The sequence below is a fragment of the Propithecus coquereli genome, unplaced genomic scaffold, assembly GCF_000956105.1.
Source record: "Propithecus coquereli isolate 6110/MARCELLA unplaced genomic scaffold, Pcoq_1.0 Scaffold148, whole genome shotgun sequence".
NCBI classification, from domain to species: Eukaryota; Metazoa; Chordata; class Mammalia; order Primates; family Indriidae; genus Propithecus; species Propithecus coquereli.
Genome location: NW_012139191.1, coordinates 985,917 through 1,003,023, shown reverse-complemented (window position 1 = coordinate 1,003,023; position 17,107 = coordinate 985,917). Strand labels below are relative to the sequence as shown.

Genomic DNA, 17,107 nt, shown 5'->3' with positions numbered 1-17,107 from the left:
AGTAATTTAAACAGCCACAAATAAGCTCAAACTAACATTTAGGGTAGTTTTTAATGTTCCAAAAAAATTAAAACGTCACTCAGTTTAAACTCCCATTTTAGCTAAACTAAAGGCATATAGTCAAAGACAAAAAGAAAAGTTTTATTGGAGCTCAAGCCTTCTAAGATTTACTCACTCTCTCATCCCTGTACCCTTTCCTTCCCCTGCAACATACGCCATGAAGAACCCACCATGAGACTTAAAAATAACGCCCTATGTAACTCATGGACTTGGAGGAGAGCCTTTGGTGAGTGGAAGGAAAGGATCCTCTCAATCCTGAGATTGTTATATGATTAGAAGTAATCATTTTTAGTTTGATTATTTTAGATAAATATATGAATATAAATATAATAGCTTCAACAAAATCTTCTGATACTAGACACTATTACTCTACTTTCTTATCTCCCCATAAAATTCAGTTTAGTAATAAAAATAGATGATAATTACTAAGTTCTTAGTACTGAATAAGCATAACAACTCCATTAGTTATTAATAAGTACCACTATTATTCTTGTTACATAGGTGAGCACACTAGAGAGCGGTCCCCAACCTTTCTGGCAGCAGGGACCAGTTTCATGGAAGACCATTTTTCCACAGACCAGGGGTGGGGGTGTGGGGGAGGGTGGTACGGCGCTGAGGGGGTGAGGTGCTGCCTATTTCCTAACAGGCCACAGACCAGTCTGGGGGTTGGGGACCGCAGCACTAGAGCACAGGAAAGTGAAATAACTTGCCCAGGGTCACAAAGATAACTGGTGGAACCAAGATGTGAACCCAGGTCTGCTGACCCCAAAGCCTTCTTAGCCACTCTGCTCTATGACCACCCACAGACTTCTATAAGATGACAGTGTTTTCACTCAGAAATATGCAGAAAATAAAAAGCACAATAAAGAGTAAGAGTTTCTTTCAAGAGTTAACTTTTATATGACGTAAACCTTAAATTTTCTCAATATGCAGATTGCCAAAATATCTATCTTTAAAGCCTAGAAAGTCTTTCTCTACAAGATGTTTCAAAATATCCCAAGAACTGCTTAACTCTAATTTATATATCCAATTAATTACGGAGAGTTTAGACAGGAATACAGGTAACACTACATACCTTTGAATCTTTTGGCTTCTTTTTCTTTCCTTTGTTTTTCACCTTGGTAGAACTAAACTAAAAAATGGAAAAAGAAAAAAAATCAATGAACACTCAAATAATGGCATTATGAAGCTCAACAAAAAGAAACCACATTGATTTTCACAGACTAGTCTTAAGTTAAATGTATATAAAATGTTTAAGAAAAATAACACTATAGTGTATCAGCCCAAATGCCATGATAGAAAATAAGAAAAAATTTAATAATGCCTAAAAGTATAAACAAAATTAAATTGTTCCAATATTTTTACCTCATTTTCAACATGATATGTGTTATTTCAAGTAATTAATTAGACTTTTAAGTAATTCCGGTTATATGCTGTAATAGCATTTTTATGATATTCCTTTTACTAAGCCAAACTAGACATTCTACACGTGGCCAGATGCTGGAACATAAACAGTGAATAAAGAAGCACTGAACTTCTCACAGGGTATGTTATCTGTGTTTCCATATTCAGCCAGGCAATATTTGATAGAGCAGATTAAGATAAAATTTCACATATAGGCCAGACGCAATGGCTCACGCCTGTAATCCTAGCACGTTGGGAGGCCAAGGCGGGAGAATTGCTTGAGGTCAGGAATTTGAGACCCGCCTGAGCAAGAGTGAGACCTCATCTCTACAAAAAATAGAAAAATCAGCCGGGCGTGGTGGCACACACCTGTAGTCCCAGCTATTCGGGAAGCTGAGGGAGGAGGATTGCTTAAGCCCCAGGTGTTGGAGGTCGCAGTGAGCTATGATGATGCTCCTGTATTCTAGCCTGGGCTATAGAGCAAGAGTCTGTCTCCAAAAAAAAAAAAATCTCATATAGACAGATGATTTACTCCTGAAAATCAAGCATCTTTCTCTTTGAAAACTGGCACAATGCTTTTCTTTTCTCTATTTAATCGCTTTCTAAAACTGAAGAATTTCTGAACTGGCAGAAAGAATAAAAGGCAACTGCAACCTACTACAAAAGACAACTCTACAACTGTTTTAACTTAAACTCAATTTGGAGCCACTCAAAACAAAGTCCCTTTGTTTTTCTTCCAGAGCAAAACATTAAAATTTTAATCATTAAAGATAACTTTTCATTTTTATGCCAGGAGATAAACTCCTTTCTATTTCTAATATTAACATTTATTAGCTGTCAAACTTTATGGAAATTGTCTCATTTAAGCCTCAGAGTTGGCTGATTATTACTCCAATTCCAAAAGAAAGACTGGCATTAACTTTCTAATGAAATAATACACATTATTCAGAAGGTCTCTTAATTTGGTTTTGGAATGCTACCTGTGACATCAGTAAACACTGGCCTGGGTCCTTCCCTCATCCTTTGGGTAACACGAATTAGAACATAAGATTTAGTGACTAAGTAACTCACCGGAGCTTCGCCACTGTCTTGTTTCCTTAACACAGTACAGCGGCTGTCTGCAGGAAGATACAGATGGTTTTGTGAGGAAACTAAATACTTACATTTCTATATAATACACTAAAGCCTAAAAACTACCCCTGATACTACTAAGCAAGACTGTTTCTAGTCCTTATTTGGCTTTGACACTTGTTTAGAAACCAAGGACCAAATGGCTGACTTAATGGGAAACCAACTACAAAGAGCCACAAAATTTTAATCCAAATCAGCATAATTTAAGTGCCTTCTAGATGCCATCTATGCTGGTGCCGGGAATACGGAGATGCGTAAGACAGTCCTTGCCATTGATGAGCTTGTGTTCTACTGCCAACAAGACAACTTGTAACCCAGTGTGCTAAGTGCCACTGTGAAGTACACGGCAACAAAGCTGACGGAGGGAGCAAGTCTGCACGGGGAGGGGACCGAGGATGGGCATAGAGATTCTGGGGAGGAGAAGACACTTAAGTTAGACATGAAATTATTAAGTAGAGATGGGGCATGGCTGTGGAAAGTGCATGAGCAAAGACAGGAGGAAGGAAGGAAGGTTTGGGCACAACTAGAAGTGGGGTATGTGCTCAGAGGACAGACAAGGAGAGTGATAAGGAATTCAGACAGATGCCGTGAACTTAACTTGTAGGCAAAACTAAGAAAATGTTTTCCAAGTCGAATAGTTACAGGATCAGACAGGTGTCAAGAATCACTAGTTGCAACACAAGAGGAAGATTAGGAGTCAGAGGGTGGAGAGGCATGGAAACCAGTTTGCAGCTACTGCGATAGTTTACTTATGGAAAGATAACTGAGGTCCTGGCCTGGGGAAGTGGGATGGACAGGAAAGGACAGATCGAAGATAAAGCTTATTTGGACTGGTGACAAACTATTATATAACAGTATTAAGAAAAAGAAAGAGTTGAGACTAATTCCAGGATTTCCTGCTTAAAAACTAGATACACAACAATGTTGTTAACTGAGATAAATTTAAGGGATGTGACGAGTGGGTTCAGTCACATTGCTTCAAGGGGCCCTTTGGCCGTCTGACAGAAATTCCCTAGGGAAATATGCATCCAGAGCTCAGGAGAGAATTTGGGGCTTCCAACTACTGGTGACATTACTGAACACCCTGACTTAAAAGATCAGTGAATTTTGAAAATTTTTAACACAATCCTTCCTTAAATGAAGAGATAAAACTGAACATGTCTGGGATGAGGGTGGAAGACAGATCCATGGGACCTGACAATCTGTTGGAATGGCCAGTAATTTTGGTTGGTGTCTTCCAACTTCATGTCTAAAAACAGAGAAACAGTGGCAGCCAGATGTACTGTGTAGTTTGGGTACAGAACTCAAGAATCAGGAAGAGTGCCCGCTGAGGGGGAATTGTGTACTTTTTAGTTGTCTTGCTCTGTGATCCAAACATGCATCAGGTTTTGTAAGCTCAGCCCCAGGACAGCATTTTATTACCAGCAGCAGCAAACTGATGGCAATAAATTCAGGCTCAGGCTATCAAGTAGCAAGTCACTTTCAGTCATGAAGCGGTACCCTGGAAAGATAAAGCCATCTATATTTGAGTGTGGTCTTTCCTAAGAACCACAACAAAAGTAAGCTTTCCACTTCCTTATACCACGTTTAAACTTTTAAATCTGTGACACTGTTGTACAAGACCAGATTTTTTAATGTACCCTTTGAAACAAGTAGTGTGAAATTTAGAAGTCTAGCTCTTGACAATATATAAAGATTTCTGATTCTGAGGGACAAGGGGAAGGGATTATCATAAGATGTACATGTCATATGAAATGTAAAAAATTAAAATTTAGAATTTAAGAATATTAGAATTTTGAAGTAAAATGAGACCACACAGATCACTGGCTCCAAATCATCTCATTTTAATGATGAAGAAACTAAGATCAAAGAGAAGCTAAGGAATTAACTGCTAGTTAGCCTATTTCGCCAAACTGGACTCCACGCCGTTACTCAAATGGGCCCCTCAATTGCTCTCCACCCTCTTCTCTAAGCCCCGACACCCCCTGTCCAATTCCACTCCCATGTTCACAGCCCATCACACGGTCTATCTCTGCACCAAGGCTCTTCCCACTCCCAGGGAGAAGGAAAGGGCTGGGTCCTTCCTTGGAAGCCCTCGGCACTCTCTCTGGTCGTCCCTTATCAAGCTTCTTACCATGTTACAGTTACTAGTGCATTCTTCCTATTCCACTTTCTAGAACATAAGGTCCTTAAGGGCAGGGATTGGCATAAGCATTTCTGAATTCCTTCATAACACCTAGCACCAGGCCCAGAAGGTTTTTAACGAAGTAACTTAGGGAAGAAACTGCACCACAGCCTACTTTTCCTGACTTCCAGTTCTAGGCTCTTCCAATTAAAACAGATGTGGTATCTGTTCTAGATTCTGCAAACATAAGCTACTTCTGTAGGCAAATGTTTTCTTGAATGCTACAAATCACCATTTGCTAATAAATTATGCCCTTTTAATATGCAATTTTCCCATGAGGCTGTAAAAATATCTAAGATGGGAATAGCATGGTGTATAGTTAGCATAACATACCCATTTGAGTATCTCCACAATAGCTCAATAAAGTAAAAAAGCTTCAATGACATAAAAAAATCACTATTGTCAATCACGAACTTCCTCAAATAAACCAGTTGTACCTAATAGTTTTCATTATTTTCTATTTTGTTATTTTGCCTATTTTCAACACTATTTGTTAAGTATTAACAAAGCTAGGTCCTTCATCACAGACTTCTTTCCTTAAGATTAGATATATCATAAATCTAAATTTGGTCCACATACCCATTATATCAAAGAATTCATCTAAAGCACTGTGCAGTGCTGGGAATTTGTCTCTGTGTTCTTCTAGGAGCCATATTAAACAACGTGCTTCCTTCAATGATGCTGGCTCATAGAAATAATCAAGTTTCTTTCCTTCTATAGAGCCTAGTTTATGACCGTATTTCTCATTCCAGAGGAAAGTCATGATGCTGAAATCAAGCTCCTTAAGAGATGCTCCATAACGAGAAAAAAAAGGTCCTGTGGCATCTAAGCCTGTAACAAAAACAAAACCCAAATCAGAAGAAGCAAAAAATTATTTATTGTAAAATCACATTTAATTTCATATCTCTTAAAGCAGTTATAGTTTGCTCCTATTTTCAGTGAAAACATTTAAACACTTGAGAACAGACTTGTTCAAGCTATTATGCATTTTAGAAATACCGTTTAAAACTGATATGCTAATTATAATAATTCATATGTATTAGAAGGCTTCTTTCATTATAGTTATCTTCATTAGACTCAGGAAGTGAAAGTATGGCATTAAATTCCTTTAAAAATATAACAATTTTTTCATTAATTCATAATGACTTTCATTCTAATTAGTACAAACTGGCAAGATTTTACAATGTTTTCCTACATGTATTCCATAGTAAATATATGTAGTAAAACATCAACAATGTGCAAAATCTTCCTTAACTCCCAAAATACCATGGGTCCTTACCCTCCTCTATAAAAATCAAGGTGGATACTATTCCTGCTTTTATTCTCCATTCTCTAAATCAGCAAACTGGATAGCTGTAATCTCATACACTCCTACTGAAAGGATGGTGAAGCCCCCGCTCCTCACTAACAGAGCCACCAAAAAGCAGAAAGGAGTTCTGCTCAATTTCCCCATCGTGCTTCGAATACAAAACAGTCACTACTTCAACGGGCTTTAGGTTCTCAAATCAACAAATGAAGCAGAGATTGCTCAGTCAAAATTACCGTGGATTGTTGTTTCTTCCTGATAAAAGTTAGCTTGCAAAGATCATGCTGCATGAGAATTAGTACCTTTAAACGCCAGAATGAGTGACCACATAAGATATTTATACAATAGAAGGTTTAAGGGAACTTCCAATGAAGAAATACCACATTCACATTCCCCATCCAATCAGAGCTTGCACTCAGTGAGGGGAATGTAGGTAGACCAAGTTAACTATTGAAATGTTAATTTTCTCTCTTGAGTATTCTATTTCTTTCTCCCTCCCTCCATCTTTTGCTGAACATATAAAAAATTAGCCTCCCTTATGTTAAATATGCCCATGATGTGACTCCACTGTATATATTTTTTGTGAAAAGGAAGTAAAATTCCAGGAATTGCAAATTGCTTGCTTTTATTAAATAAATGTGAATTTTACATCAGGGCCTTAGTGATAGACTTAACTAATTAACACATCTGAACTCATTTTACAACTTTAAATAAAAATTACAACTTTAAATACTATGCATACATCCTTATTAATACCTTTAATCTTCAAAATAAACATAGATTATATCAAAAGACATATTCACATTTTCCAGCCAATAAGCTGGAAAGGCTCAAAAGCTGCATTTACCTGAACTAACAGGGGCTGGCATTCTTGCCCATGTAGCATAACCCAGACAAATCTACTTCTCCAAGTCTTGAGTCTACCTCCTAAAGCAGTTTAAAGTAAGCAGTAACTATAATTTACTTAGCTTATATTCACTGGTGATAATCTTATTACTTAAGAGTAACTTTCTGGGACCAAAAACTCAAGGAGATCTACGCTCAAAGCAGGAGCATTCAGCTAATCATAATCATAAGATGGCTTGCTGCCATCTTACTTTGTCTCTACTGACAGAAACTGACCAATATATCTTCTCTGAAAGCCAAGAATTCTAATAGCCTCAAGTCTCTAAAAACTCAGGCAAGTTGGGGGTGGCTGGCAGAGGCTTGGCAGGCCACACTCCTGGACTGCAGCTGAAGGCCCTGCCCCTCTCCTGTGGCTCCCTTTAGTCACTTATCTAATAGCCACCAACTATCGTGCTAGGCCAGTTGCTATCCTGGTCACCAAAATAAACAGTGGCCTGGTCAGCGCTCAAAGCATCCCTACCTAGTATCAGACAATAGCTGTATCTGCAGTTGCCTTCTACAGTCCCTGCATCGCCTTGGGCAAACAGCCTGCTTGGTGAGAGCAGGGGTCTTGCTCAACCTTCCCTCCTCCCGGGCAAATCAGGAAAGTCAGAACAGAGTAACAGAGTTGTATAATCCTGTGATTTATGATAGCCTAGTTCAACCCCAGATAAAATTAAGATATGTTTCTCTTAATCTTTAGATATCGATTTGCCGTAGGTGACCCTAAGCAATTAGCCCCATTTACTCATCCTTCTAAATTTTTCTTCAAAGAGTGTAAATTTTAGATTCTTTTTCTCTCTCAACACAACTACTAAGCTGTACAATCCCAGATGGCTCTCCAGACAGCAGATCCAGGATGTGCCATTTACACATGGCAGTGCCTGGTATTCACTTAGCCACACATTTATAAATAGGTTAGCATAATATAGGTCTGGATTTCCTACTGACTGATCTTTCTTTTGTTTACACCTTTTAAAAAAGTATATTGTAAACAACCTATAAACTAAAAATTATGTGTATGTGTGGAATAGTATTTTTAACCACACAAATTTATAGTCCCACATTTTAAAAGTTATAAATAATATGATAGGGAAATGAAAGAAGATTTCAGAGACCCATATTTTCCTTCCTACTAAACTGTACTGGTCTAGAATATAAAGGGACATACCAAAGCTATTAAGTTTCTGGATCCAAGTGGCTAATTTGGGCTCCACTTCTTTAAGCTCACTTAAAACATGCAGAAATATCCTTGTCTTTACTCTATTCTTTTCTTGAATCAAGTGACGAATGACATAGTCCACTGCTTCGTTTAGAAAATTTCTGCTAGAAAAACAGGTTGTATAGTCTTCTGTGCTCAAAACTTTCCAAGAAAGCAATTCTTTGAGCAGCTTGGAAGTATTCAGTATACCAGACTTAATCTTGTCAGCATACTGCTTTATGCATTGTAGAATTCTGTCATCAAGGAACTGACAGCTCTGAACACTGTCTACGGTTTCTAAGGAAAAATAACAATGGTTAGTTAAAGTGATAAAGAGGACTAATTTGCAATGATATAAACTTAGAAATAATGTAACATTATGTAATAATATAAAATATGAGTCAGATTGATTCTTTATGTTGTTTTACATAAACAACTCAAGAAACTTTAATTAGGAATATAAATATTTACTAATTTCTTTGAAAAAATATGAACATTCACATTAAACTAAACCTGTCAAAAGTAAGTAGGTTATACCCTTCATTCTGCACCATTCATGTAGTAGCATCTAAAAACTTAGTTCCTCTAAAATACGGTCACTTCCCTCAACAATCTTAACCCAGCCTCATCAACTATCTTAAATTTATGTTCAATAAATATGTTTAATCATTAAGCATTCAAAGTTAAAATATATACACTGAAAATTTTTCCAGTGGGAGCAATAATTTTGATTGATTTGTGAAACACTGATGTAATACTAGATAAAAAATAAAGAGGCAAGTGGAAAATATTCCATTTTGGAAACACAGTCATTCATAATACTAGAACATGAGGAAAACATACTTCAATTCCATACTGAAAATAAACATACTGGCCAGCACGTACACAGAAATAGTAAAATTGCCAATGAGACATTCCCATGTAAATGTGGAAATGCAGACAAGATGAGCATAAAATAGAAGGCTGGACAAGGTATTTATGGTATCGTTCATGAACTGCCTCTTTATTTGAATTCACCATTATTACACATAATTAAGAGCTAATTTACAATTCAACATTTTGGAACTTAAATCTATATAGCAGAATTTACAGTGCACTGTCAAACACGCAACACGTAGGTCAGATATTATGTCCACCTTCACCTCGGAGATGAGCAAACTGACATAGAGTTTGCCCAGAGTTAGTGGCAGGTGAGTGTTGGAATCCTGACACATTGCTCTAAATTAGTGCTCCCCACACTAATCCCCTGTGTCTCAGAGTAACAGAAGATGGTGATAGTATTAAAATATTAACTGATATCTATATTTCAATTCAGTAACAACACAAAGCCCAGTAAGATGAACATTAACATTTATACTGTTAAGTGAGAGTGTATTATGCTAATAATGCTGTGGACTTCTGCATACCTTTCTGCTCTTCATTTTTGGGTGGATTACTTTCTCTTAAGTCCTCTTCCATTCTTTCTTGTGCTAATTTTTTTGCTTCTTTTTTTTGGATCTTTCTCTTCAATTTTTTGTCTTCCTTCAGTCTTAGCTTCTCTAGGCTGATAAACACTTATGATTAGTGATAATTCATCTCTGTTACAAACTCAATGAACTATTTTCCTTTGCCTATTGTAGAAACCAAGCAATAGGTGAGAAGTTTTCCTTTTTAATTAGAAACTGGCCTACAACTTCTACTAAATATAAAAAAAAAATCTGTCAGTTTGGTCAAAATAAGGGTACTTGTTTCATAAAACAAGAACTTCAATGATTAAGGGATTTCTAATTAAGGATGCAATATATAGATTCATAGGTGTTATTTCTATGTATGTAAGTTACTGCATAAGGTAAAAAGGAACAGTACAAATTACTGTGCAAGATACTACATGTAACCTCTCATTTCTAAGAAAGAGCCCACGATAAAATATTATTTTCACATTCCAATGATGACCCACAATATGGGAGTTTGGCTCATATGGCTACAATGAATTCTCTCCAACAAATAATTCTGTTCCTCTTTTCTTTTGCTTTTTCTTCGTCACAAATGATAAAAAAGAATCACTTCTTAGAATGAAAAATAAAAAGCAGGACCAAAAAGAAAAGAAAAAAGGACTTGAATTATTTGATCTGAACAAAAAATACAGAGAAGTGAATAATTTAAACAGTACATTGAGTATTTCAGGGTAAGAAATAGTCACTGGTTCAAAATGTTTGATGAAGAGAGATAAAAAGAAAAAGTGCTTGTGGAATTAAAGTTTAAAGAACTGAGAGCTAAATATATAATTTTTATCTAAATGCCAAATCTATCAATCACACATGTCAATTCACAGCATCAAATGTTATACTTTTACTCGTAAAATCAACCCACTAAAGGATTCTGAATCAAGTTTTTAGTATTTAACCACTCAAGGCAAGCTCTCTTTAAGCTTTAAATATCCATAAAAATCATTTTAAAAGCATTTATTTGGATATATGCACAGCCAATTTAAAAAACAGGATAATTTAGAAATCTGCATTTAAAAGAATTTATATTCTAAGAGACATCATTAAGACATCATTACTGATTAATTATTAAAAATCTTACCTAGAACATTTCTGTTTCAGAATAGGTCTTGGAGGAACCTTTTCTTTTATGACCTTGTGTTCAAACTTTAAATAAAACAAAGACATACAAAATTTGTCTCATACTCCCATGACATAAAGCACAAAACCACAAGTAACAAGTATTTCAGAAGCACACATAGTCAATGCTCAATTTGATAGAGAACAGTGATGATGTTCTGACCCAGACAAAAGCCCAGAAAGCTTTAGCAAAACAATTTACTGAAAAGAGGAACAAGAGAGTAGACATACTTTAGGAAAATGTTTAAAAAAAAGTAAGAGTAAGCAGAAAATCCAATAAACTACAAATATTATTACAATTACCCACTCCTGTCACTCCCATGTAGTAAAGTTAAAGGTAATCCCTCAAGATACTCTTCCCCCGACCCTAAATACCTGTACCCCCACCAATTCCCAAAAGTTTACTGGGGGGATTTAGAAAACAATATCAAAAAGAGTAAAAACAGTAGAACTAAAAGGTAAAATCTTCCTTTTCCTATTAAGAAATAAATGAATGTGAGAATGCTTCATTGCAATGAATATCTGAATATTTCCTATAATTTCTTAAATGAAGTAACTGTTTCTTTCCTAGAAAAGACAAGATGCAAATCACACAACTTCCAAAAATTTAAATGTTTTAAAAGGTGTAAATATTTTGGTTATCAATTTAATAAGGTTTCCTCTTTATTAGATACTTACTTCACATTTAACTTGACCACCGCTGCTGAAGATGATAATCTTAGAAATGATACCTTCACAGTCAGGGGTAAGACAAATTCCTTGTAGAAAATCCTATTTGATTAAAAAAAAAAAAAAAAAAAGAACAACGTTATATCTGGGAGGGGGATAAATCTATACATGTATGCCATTTTAACTACTAAGAACAGTCAAAATGTAAGTTAAAACCTCCATCAGGCAAGCACTGAAAGTCTTTGCTCATTGCCACTTGATTTTCAGAGCTTCCCTGTAGCACGAATATACTTCTGGGCATAGGTTTGACCATGTGACTTGTTTTCATAAATGCAAGGTGACCTTACATGATGCACACCATGTCTAAGCAAAAGCTTTTAAAAACACTGCATGACTGGCCATTGCTCTTTCCCTCTGACACAGGAACATGTTCCAGATAACAGCCACTCTTCAACTTGGATTCAGAAACAAAGAACACAGCCACATAGAATAGAGCTGCTACAGCCCAACCCTGGCCAACAACTGCAGAACTGCAGAACAAGTAATGTTAATAAGAAATGAACCCCTCTTATTGTAAGCCACACAATATTTGGGTTGTAGATTACTTCTGCATACCCTAGTGAAAGCTAACTAATTTACAGAGGGTATTTAAAGCCATGGGAATGGTTAAGACCACTAAGGGACAGTGTATCACTAGAGAAATTCAGTTTAGGTGAAATGAAGACAAGGACGTCACAGTAGTAACTCGATGGCAACAGTTACTTGGCCATATCATAGTCTCTGTAGTTAACTGTGAAAATGTACAAAGTGTGTGAATTTTTTTCCTACCAAACTTGAATAATAGGAATTATTCAATTATTCAATTAATTATTCAATTATTCATCCTATTGCTAACAGATACCTGGTATGACCACCTTATTTTTTTCTCCAATAGGGACAGTAGTCTACACGAGCCTATGCAGTATAGAAGGTCCATGGCTTATACAGATCAGAAACAAATTATATAAATACAAATAGGATTATAAAATTGTGCCTTCTCTCAGAGAATATCTAGCTAATGATAATTAACATCATTATCTTGATATGAAAAACCCCAGTGAGAAATGGCAATATCAAATTTAAGTTGATCTTCCTCTTCAAATGTTAAAAAAAATTTGAGTTGACTTCTTAGTACAAACTACCTCATCAAATTTTAGTTTTGAAACCCCTAATTCTACATCAAAACTTTCAAATGGTTAAATGAAGAAGCTCTGAAATACTAAAATTATCAGTGCATAGTTTAAGGCCTATATTTTTAAATCAAACATTTAAATTTTATTTTTGATCATAACATTTCTAACACAAAAGTTGGCTGAACAATTTATTAAAGGTTGCTATGGTTACTGCCTTTATAGTTGTAGAAAATAAAAAGAAAACCTGATTTTCTGCTTTAATAAAGTTATAATTTAAAACTTTCTAATTATGTCTATAATGCTCAGGAAGGAATGGATAGTCACTTAATACTTTCTAAAATTCTCAAGAGAGAAAAATCAACATACAGTAAGCATACTAAAAAATCCAGACAATCTTATAATGTCTTACCTTGTCAATTTTATCATTAAAGGTTGTTGTTTTTAACTTCTTCCAGCAGTTCATGTGAAATTCTATTTTACAGTACTGGCAACAGCTGATACGTATAAAACCCTGGGATTTCAAAAAATGTTTAATTCACATTTTAAAGATGTCTGTGCACACACATTCACTCACAACACACAAATTAAGATAAAGAGAGCTGTTGCATTCACCTGGCAGACATAACTAGACATTCTGCTCATGAAGGAGTACAACACGTCTGTACCCCAAAATGCCTAGTGTCAGAGACATAGAGCTTGACTGACATATACATTTCCACAGCATATAGTTGCATTATGCTTTACAACGTATCAAATATTTTACAAACATTATTTCATCTGATTAACTAACCAGGGACAGTGGGATAGTGAACAGCTACTATCTTTTTGAATAAACCAGCAACTTATTCACTCTATTAAGTGCCAGACTTGATCTCAAATTTAGGTTTCTAGGGGCTAATTCAGTGATCACAATGGCCTTTAGATTCTTGGACTCAAATTTTACAAGAGATGAGAACTGCAACAAATCAGAAGTAACAATCACATTTTAATGCTAAAGACTAGGTGGTTACATGAAATGCTAGAAGGAAGAAAAGGAATTAGCTAGGCTGCTTTCTCAGGCCACCACCCCAGCCCACAGTGTTGATTTCAGTGGCTCTGGGGTCCCAAGTGATATGATGCAGATCTAAAGAAGTCCAGGGAAAGGAGCAGACACGAAACTGCTAGCTAGCCAGAGAACTTCGGTGCTTCCAATTACAGAATGTGCTCCGAATCCACTCAAGGCATGGTTTCGTAAGTTAAGATCCCACTGTACATCCATTATTTACCTTAAAGTCTGGATCAGTTATGTAAATCTGGATTTTGGAATATCCATGGCACTTCTGATAGCAACAAGTGGCATCTGGCACTGGAGGGAACCTGCATTCTTCAACAAATTTCTCTAACAGCATCTAAAACAAAACAAACAAAAATGATACAATTACAATACTAATCTGCCAGTAAAAATGCTTGTGATTTCAATAACCTCTAGCCATCAAAATATTTTAAGCATACAAATGACTCAATCTTTTTAGACAAGAACAAACTACATATCACTTTTAAAGTTCTTCCTTTTAAAAGGAGTCTGATACAGAGATGCCATGAGAGAGAGATCTTTAAAAAGGTCGAACAAAAATTGTTTTTTCAGAATTTCAGGGAGTCACGATCAAAATCCTGCCCTCTGTTATAATCATCAAACCTCAATTTATAACTTACAGCTCTTAGAAATCTCATATAAGCAGCCAGAGGGAGTCAAAGAGGTAGAATAACCCTTAGGCTAACCCTGGGGACTTCACTGTCCTCATCCTTCCCAGTGCCACTCCATCTAAGTCCTAACACACCCATCCATCTACCTCCCTGAGTCTCTGCCACTGGGGCTGGTGGATCCCCTGGAGAATTACTCCGCTGCTCGTGTGAGGCTCATGCCATGTTTCCAGGGCTGGTTTTTTGTTATCAGTAGCTCCTATACCTCCATCCCAATCTTGTATGAAGGGAGAAAAATCCGACAATCCCTGTGTTTTGTGTTTTATTTTTTTATAACAGCTCTAGTTAGACATAATTAATGTATCATACAATTCACATAAAGCGTACGGTTTAGTAGTTAGTATATATCCACAGGGTTGTACAACAGTTACCACAATCTAAATTTACAACATTTTCATCACCCAAGAAACTCCAACTCTATTTTCCAAGTCTCTAAGTACCATTTCAAAAACTGTGGTAACTATGATGAAACAACAATGCTATACCTTCCTCTAAGTATAACCAGTACAGCGTATCATTTGATAACACACACTCTACAAGTCAGTATGCCTAGATTCAAATCCCAGCACAACTATTCGCTTGCTATTTAACCTTGAGCCCACCACGTAACCTCTCTAAACTTAATCTTCCTCATCTGTAAAATGAGAATGATTATAGTACTCATCTTGTAGGGCTGCTGTAAGGATCAAATGTAATGATGAGTGAAAGCTGTGTGATTGGCACACAGGCAACGTCCAGTGTCAGTGATTCTCACTAGACTTTAAAGGGGAAATGCATGTGGGGGAGGAGGGGACAGAGTGCTACTACCTCTTTGTCTTCCGATACCCAAGTCTGTCAACGAAGATGGGCTTTTACAGTGAGGGGAAACACTCTGAAGAAATAAAGTTACCTTTATTTTCTCTGGCTGAGACTCTTCAATAACCACATTACTTGTGGGCCAAGTTAACACTCCAGGAAGACGATAAATCAAGGTTTTTGCTTTCTCAAAGTGATTGAGAGCTTCTAGAAATCTAAAGTCATGATTATGAAGAAAGAAGATATTAAAGACGTGACATGGTATTTTCATTCACTGCAACAAAAGTCACCAAGATCTCAAGCTTATGGGGATGAGTATACTTGATAAATCACTCTACAGAAATATTCAATGTAGCCTAAATTTTCTTTAAAAAATCGAGGCATTATTGTTGTTTGCTATTAAAGTAATACACTTAATCACAACTCTCTCCTAGACATTGGCTTTATTATGGTAGGTGCATACTAGTCCTTTTAAACTGAACAATTTGGCTATCTGTTTTTATTTGCTTCATTAACTAAGCTAATTAAAGTAGATTCTTGTAGAGAAATAGGAAACCTCCACTCCAACTAATTAATCATAAATAGGGGATTCCTTGTTTTAAATTTGACTCTTTTAGGTCATCTATAATAAAAATCTCTCTCTCTGCTTGAAAAAATTTTAAAAGGATGTATTTTGGACCTCTTTCTTCAACCATAAAGCAGTAAATTATTTTAACAAAACAAATGTGTATTTAAGTTGCTTTAACTAAAAATATTAATACGAAATGTTTTTAGCTCTGATTTGATTCATGGTTTAAAGAAATAATGTCAACAGATTCGCACAGTCCCTTCAACAAAAGAATACTGAAGTACTGGATTATAAAGTTGACCAAGTCTTTATTCTTCTCTTCAGACTGGAGAAGAAAGAACATTTACTGCTTTCTCCAACATTGAAATGATATTCCAATTTAAAAACTTGTTTTTGCTTATAGGCATAGAAAGATTTATGTGCAGAAAAGCTGGACCACCATCCACCACAAGACAGTTACAGGCAGGACTTTAAACCAGAAGCTACACATTAAAATGCCAAAAATAGCACATTAGACATTTAACCCCACACCATATTAGTTAGAAATTAAAATGTAAATACCTTTAAACATGGCAAAAAGTTTTCAGTTTACCACAATCCCCATGATTTTAAACATTTATGTTATTCTCCTAGACCTTGTGAATATCTGCATGTGACCAAGGTATTAAAACAGATATGTTCCAAGGAATTTATACTAAACTTTTAAATTAATTTCATTTGCTATAAAATTTCATTTACTATAAAGGTGATTGCTAAATTCTCACTTTTGCATCTACCTGATCTTTAACAGTCCAACCTACGTAGATGGTACCTTCATAAAGTAAGAAGAACTTTCTTTAATAAAGACATCTGCACATGAATGTTTATGGTAACACAATTCACAATTGCAAAGATGTGGAAACAACCCAAGCGCCCATCAATACATGAATGGATTAATAAAATGTGGTACATGTATACCATGAAGTACTATTCAACCATAAAAAACAAGGGTGAACTACCACCTCTTACATTATCCTGGGCAGAGCTAGGGCCCATTCTTCAAAGTGAAGTATCACAAGAATGGAAAAACAAGCACCACATGTACTTGCCACCAAATTGGTACTAACTCATCAACACTTAGGTGCTGATGTGGAAGTAATATTCACTGGGTGCTGGGCAGCTGGGAGGGGGGTGGAGGGGATGGGTAAACTCATAACTAATGGGTGTGGAGCGCACTGTATGGGTGATGGGCATGCTTGTAGTTCTGGCTTGGGCAATGCAAAGGCAATATATGTAACCAAAATGTTTATACCCCCATAATGTTCTGAAATTAAAAAAAAAGAAAACAAACAAATAAATTGAAAAGATTTTTTTTTTTTTTTTTTTGAGACAGAGTCTCACTGTGTTGC

At 36.0% G+C, this 17,107-nt stretch overlaps 1 protein-coding gene across 1 annotated transcript in view; it reads right to left on the bottom strand.

The window, feature by feature from the left end:
• Positions 1 to 17,107, bottom strand: part of TTC3 (tetratricopeptide repeat domain 3) — a 107,001-nt gene that overhangs the window by 39,207 nt on the left and 50,687 nt on the right. The window contains exons 19-29 of the mRNA XM_012640072.1: positions 15,246 to 15,366; positions 13,882 to 14,004; positions 13,026 to 13,127; positions 11,454 to 11,546; positions 10,738 to 10,802; positions 9,579 to 9,715; positions 8,143 to 8,469; positions 5,360 to 5,611; positions 2,536 to 2,582; positions 1,120 to 1,192; positions 176 to 203 (exon numbers count right to left, since the gene is read on the bottom strand). Of these exons, the coding sequence (XP_012495526.1) occupies positions 176 to 203; positions 1,120 to 1,192; positions 2,536 to 2,582; positions 5,360 to 5,611; positions 8,143 to 8,469; positions 9,579 to 9,715; positions 10,738 to 10,802; positions 11,454 to 11,546; positions 13,026 to 13,127; positions 13,882 to 14,004; positions 15,246 to 15,366 (1,368 nt within the window). The remainder of the gene's footprint in view (positions 1 to 175; positions 204 to 1,119; positions 1,193 to 2,535; positions 2,583 to 5,359; positions 5,612 to 8,142; positions 8,470 to 9,578; positions 9,716 to 10,737; positions 10,803 to 11,453; positions 11,547 to 13,025; positions 13,128 to 13,881; positions 14,005 to 15,245; positions 15,367 to 17,107) is intronic.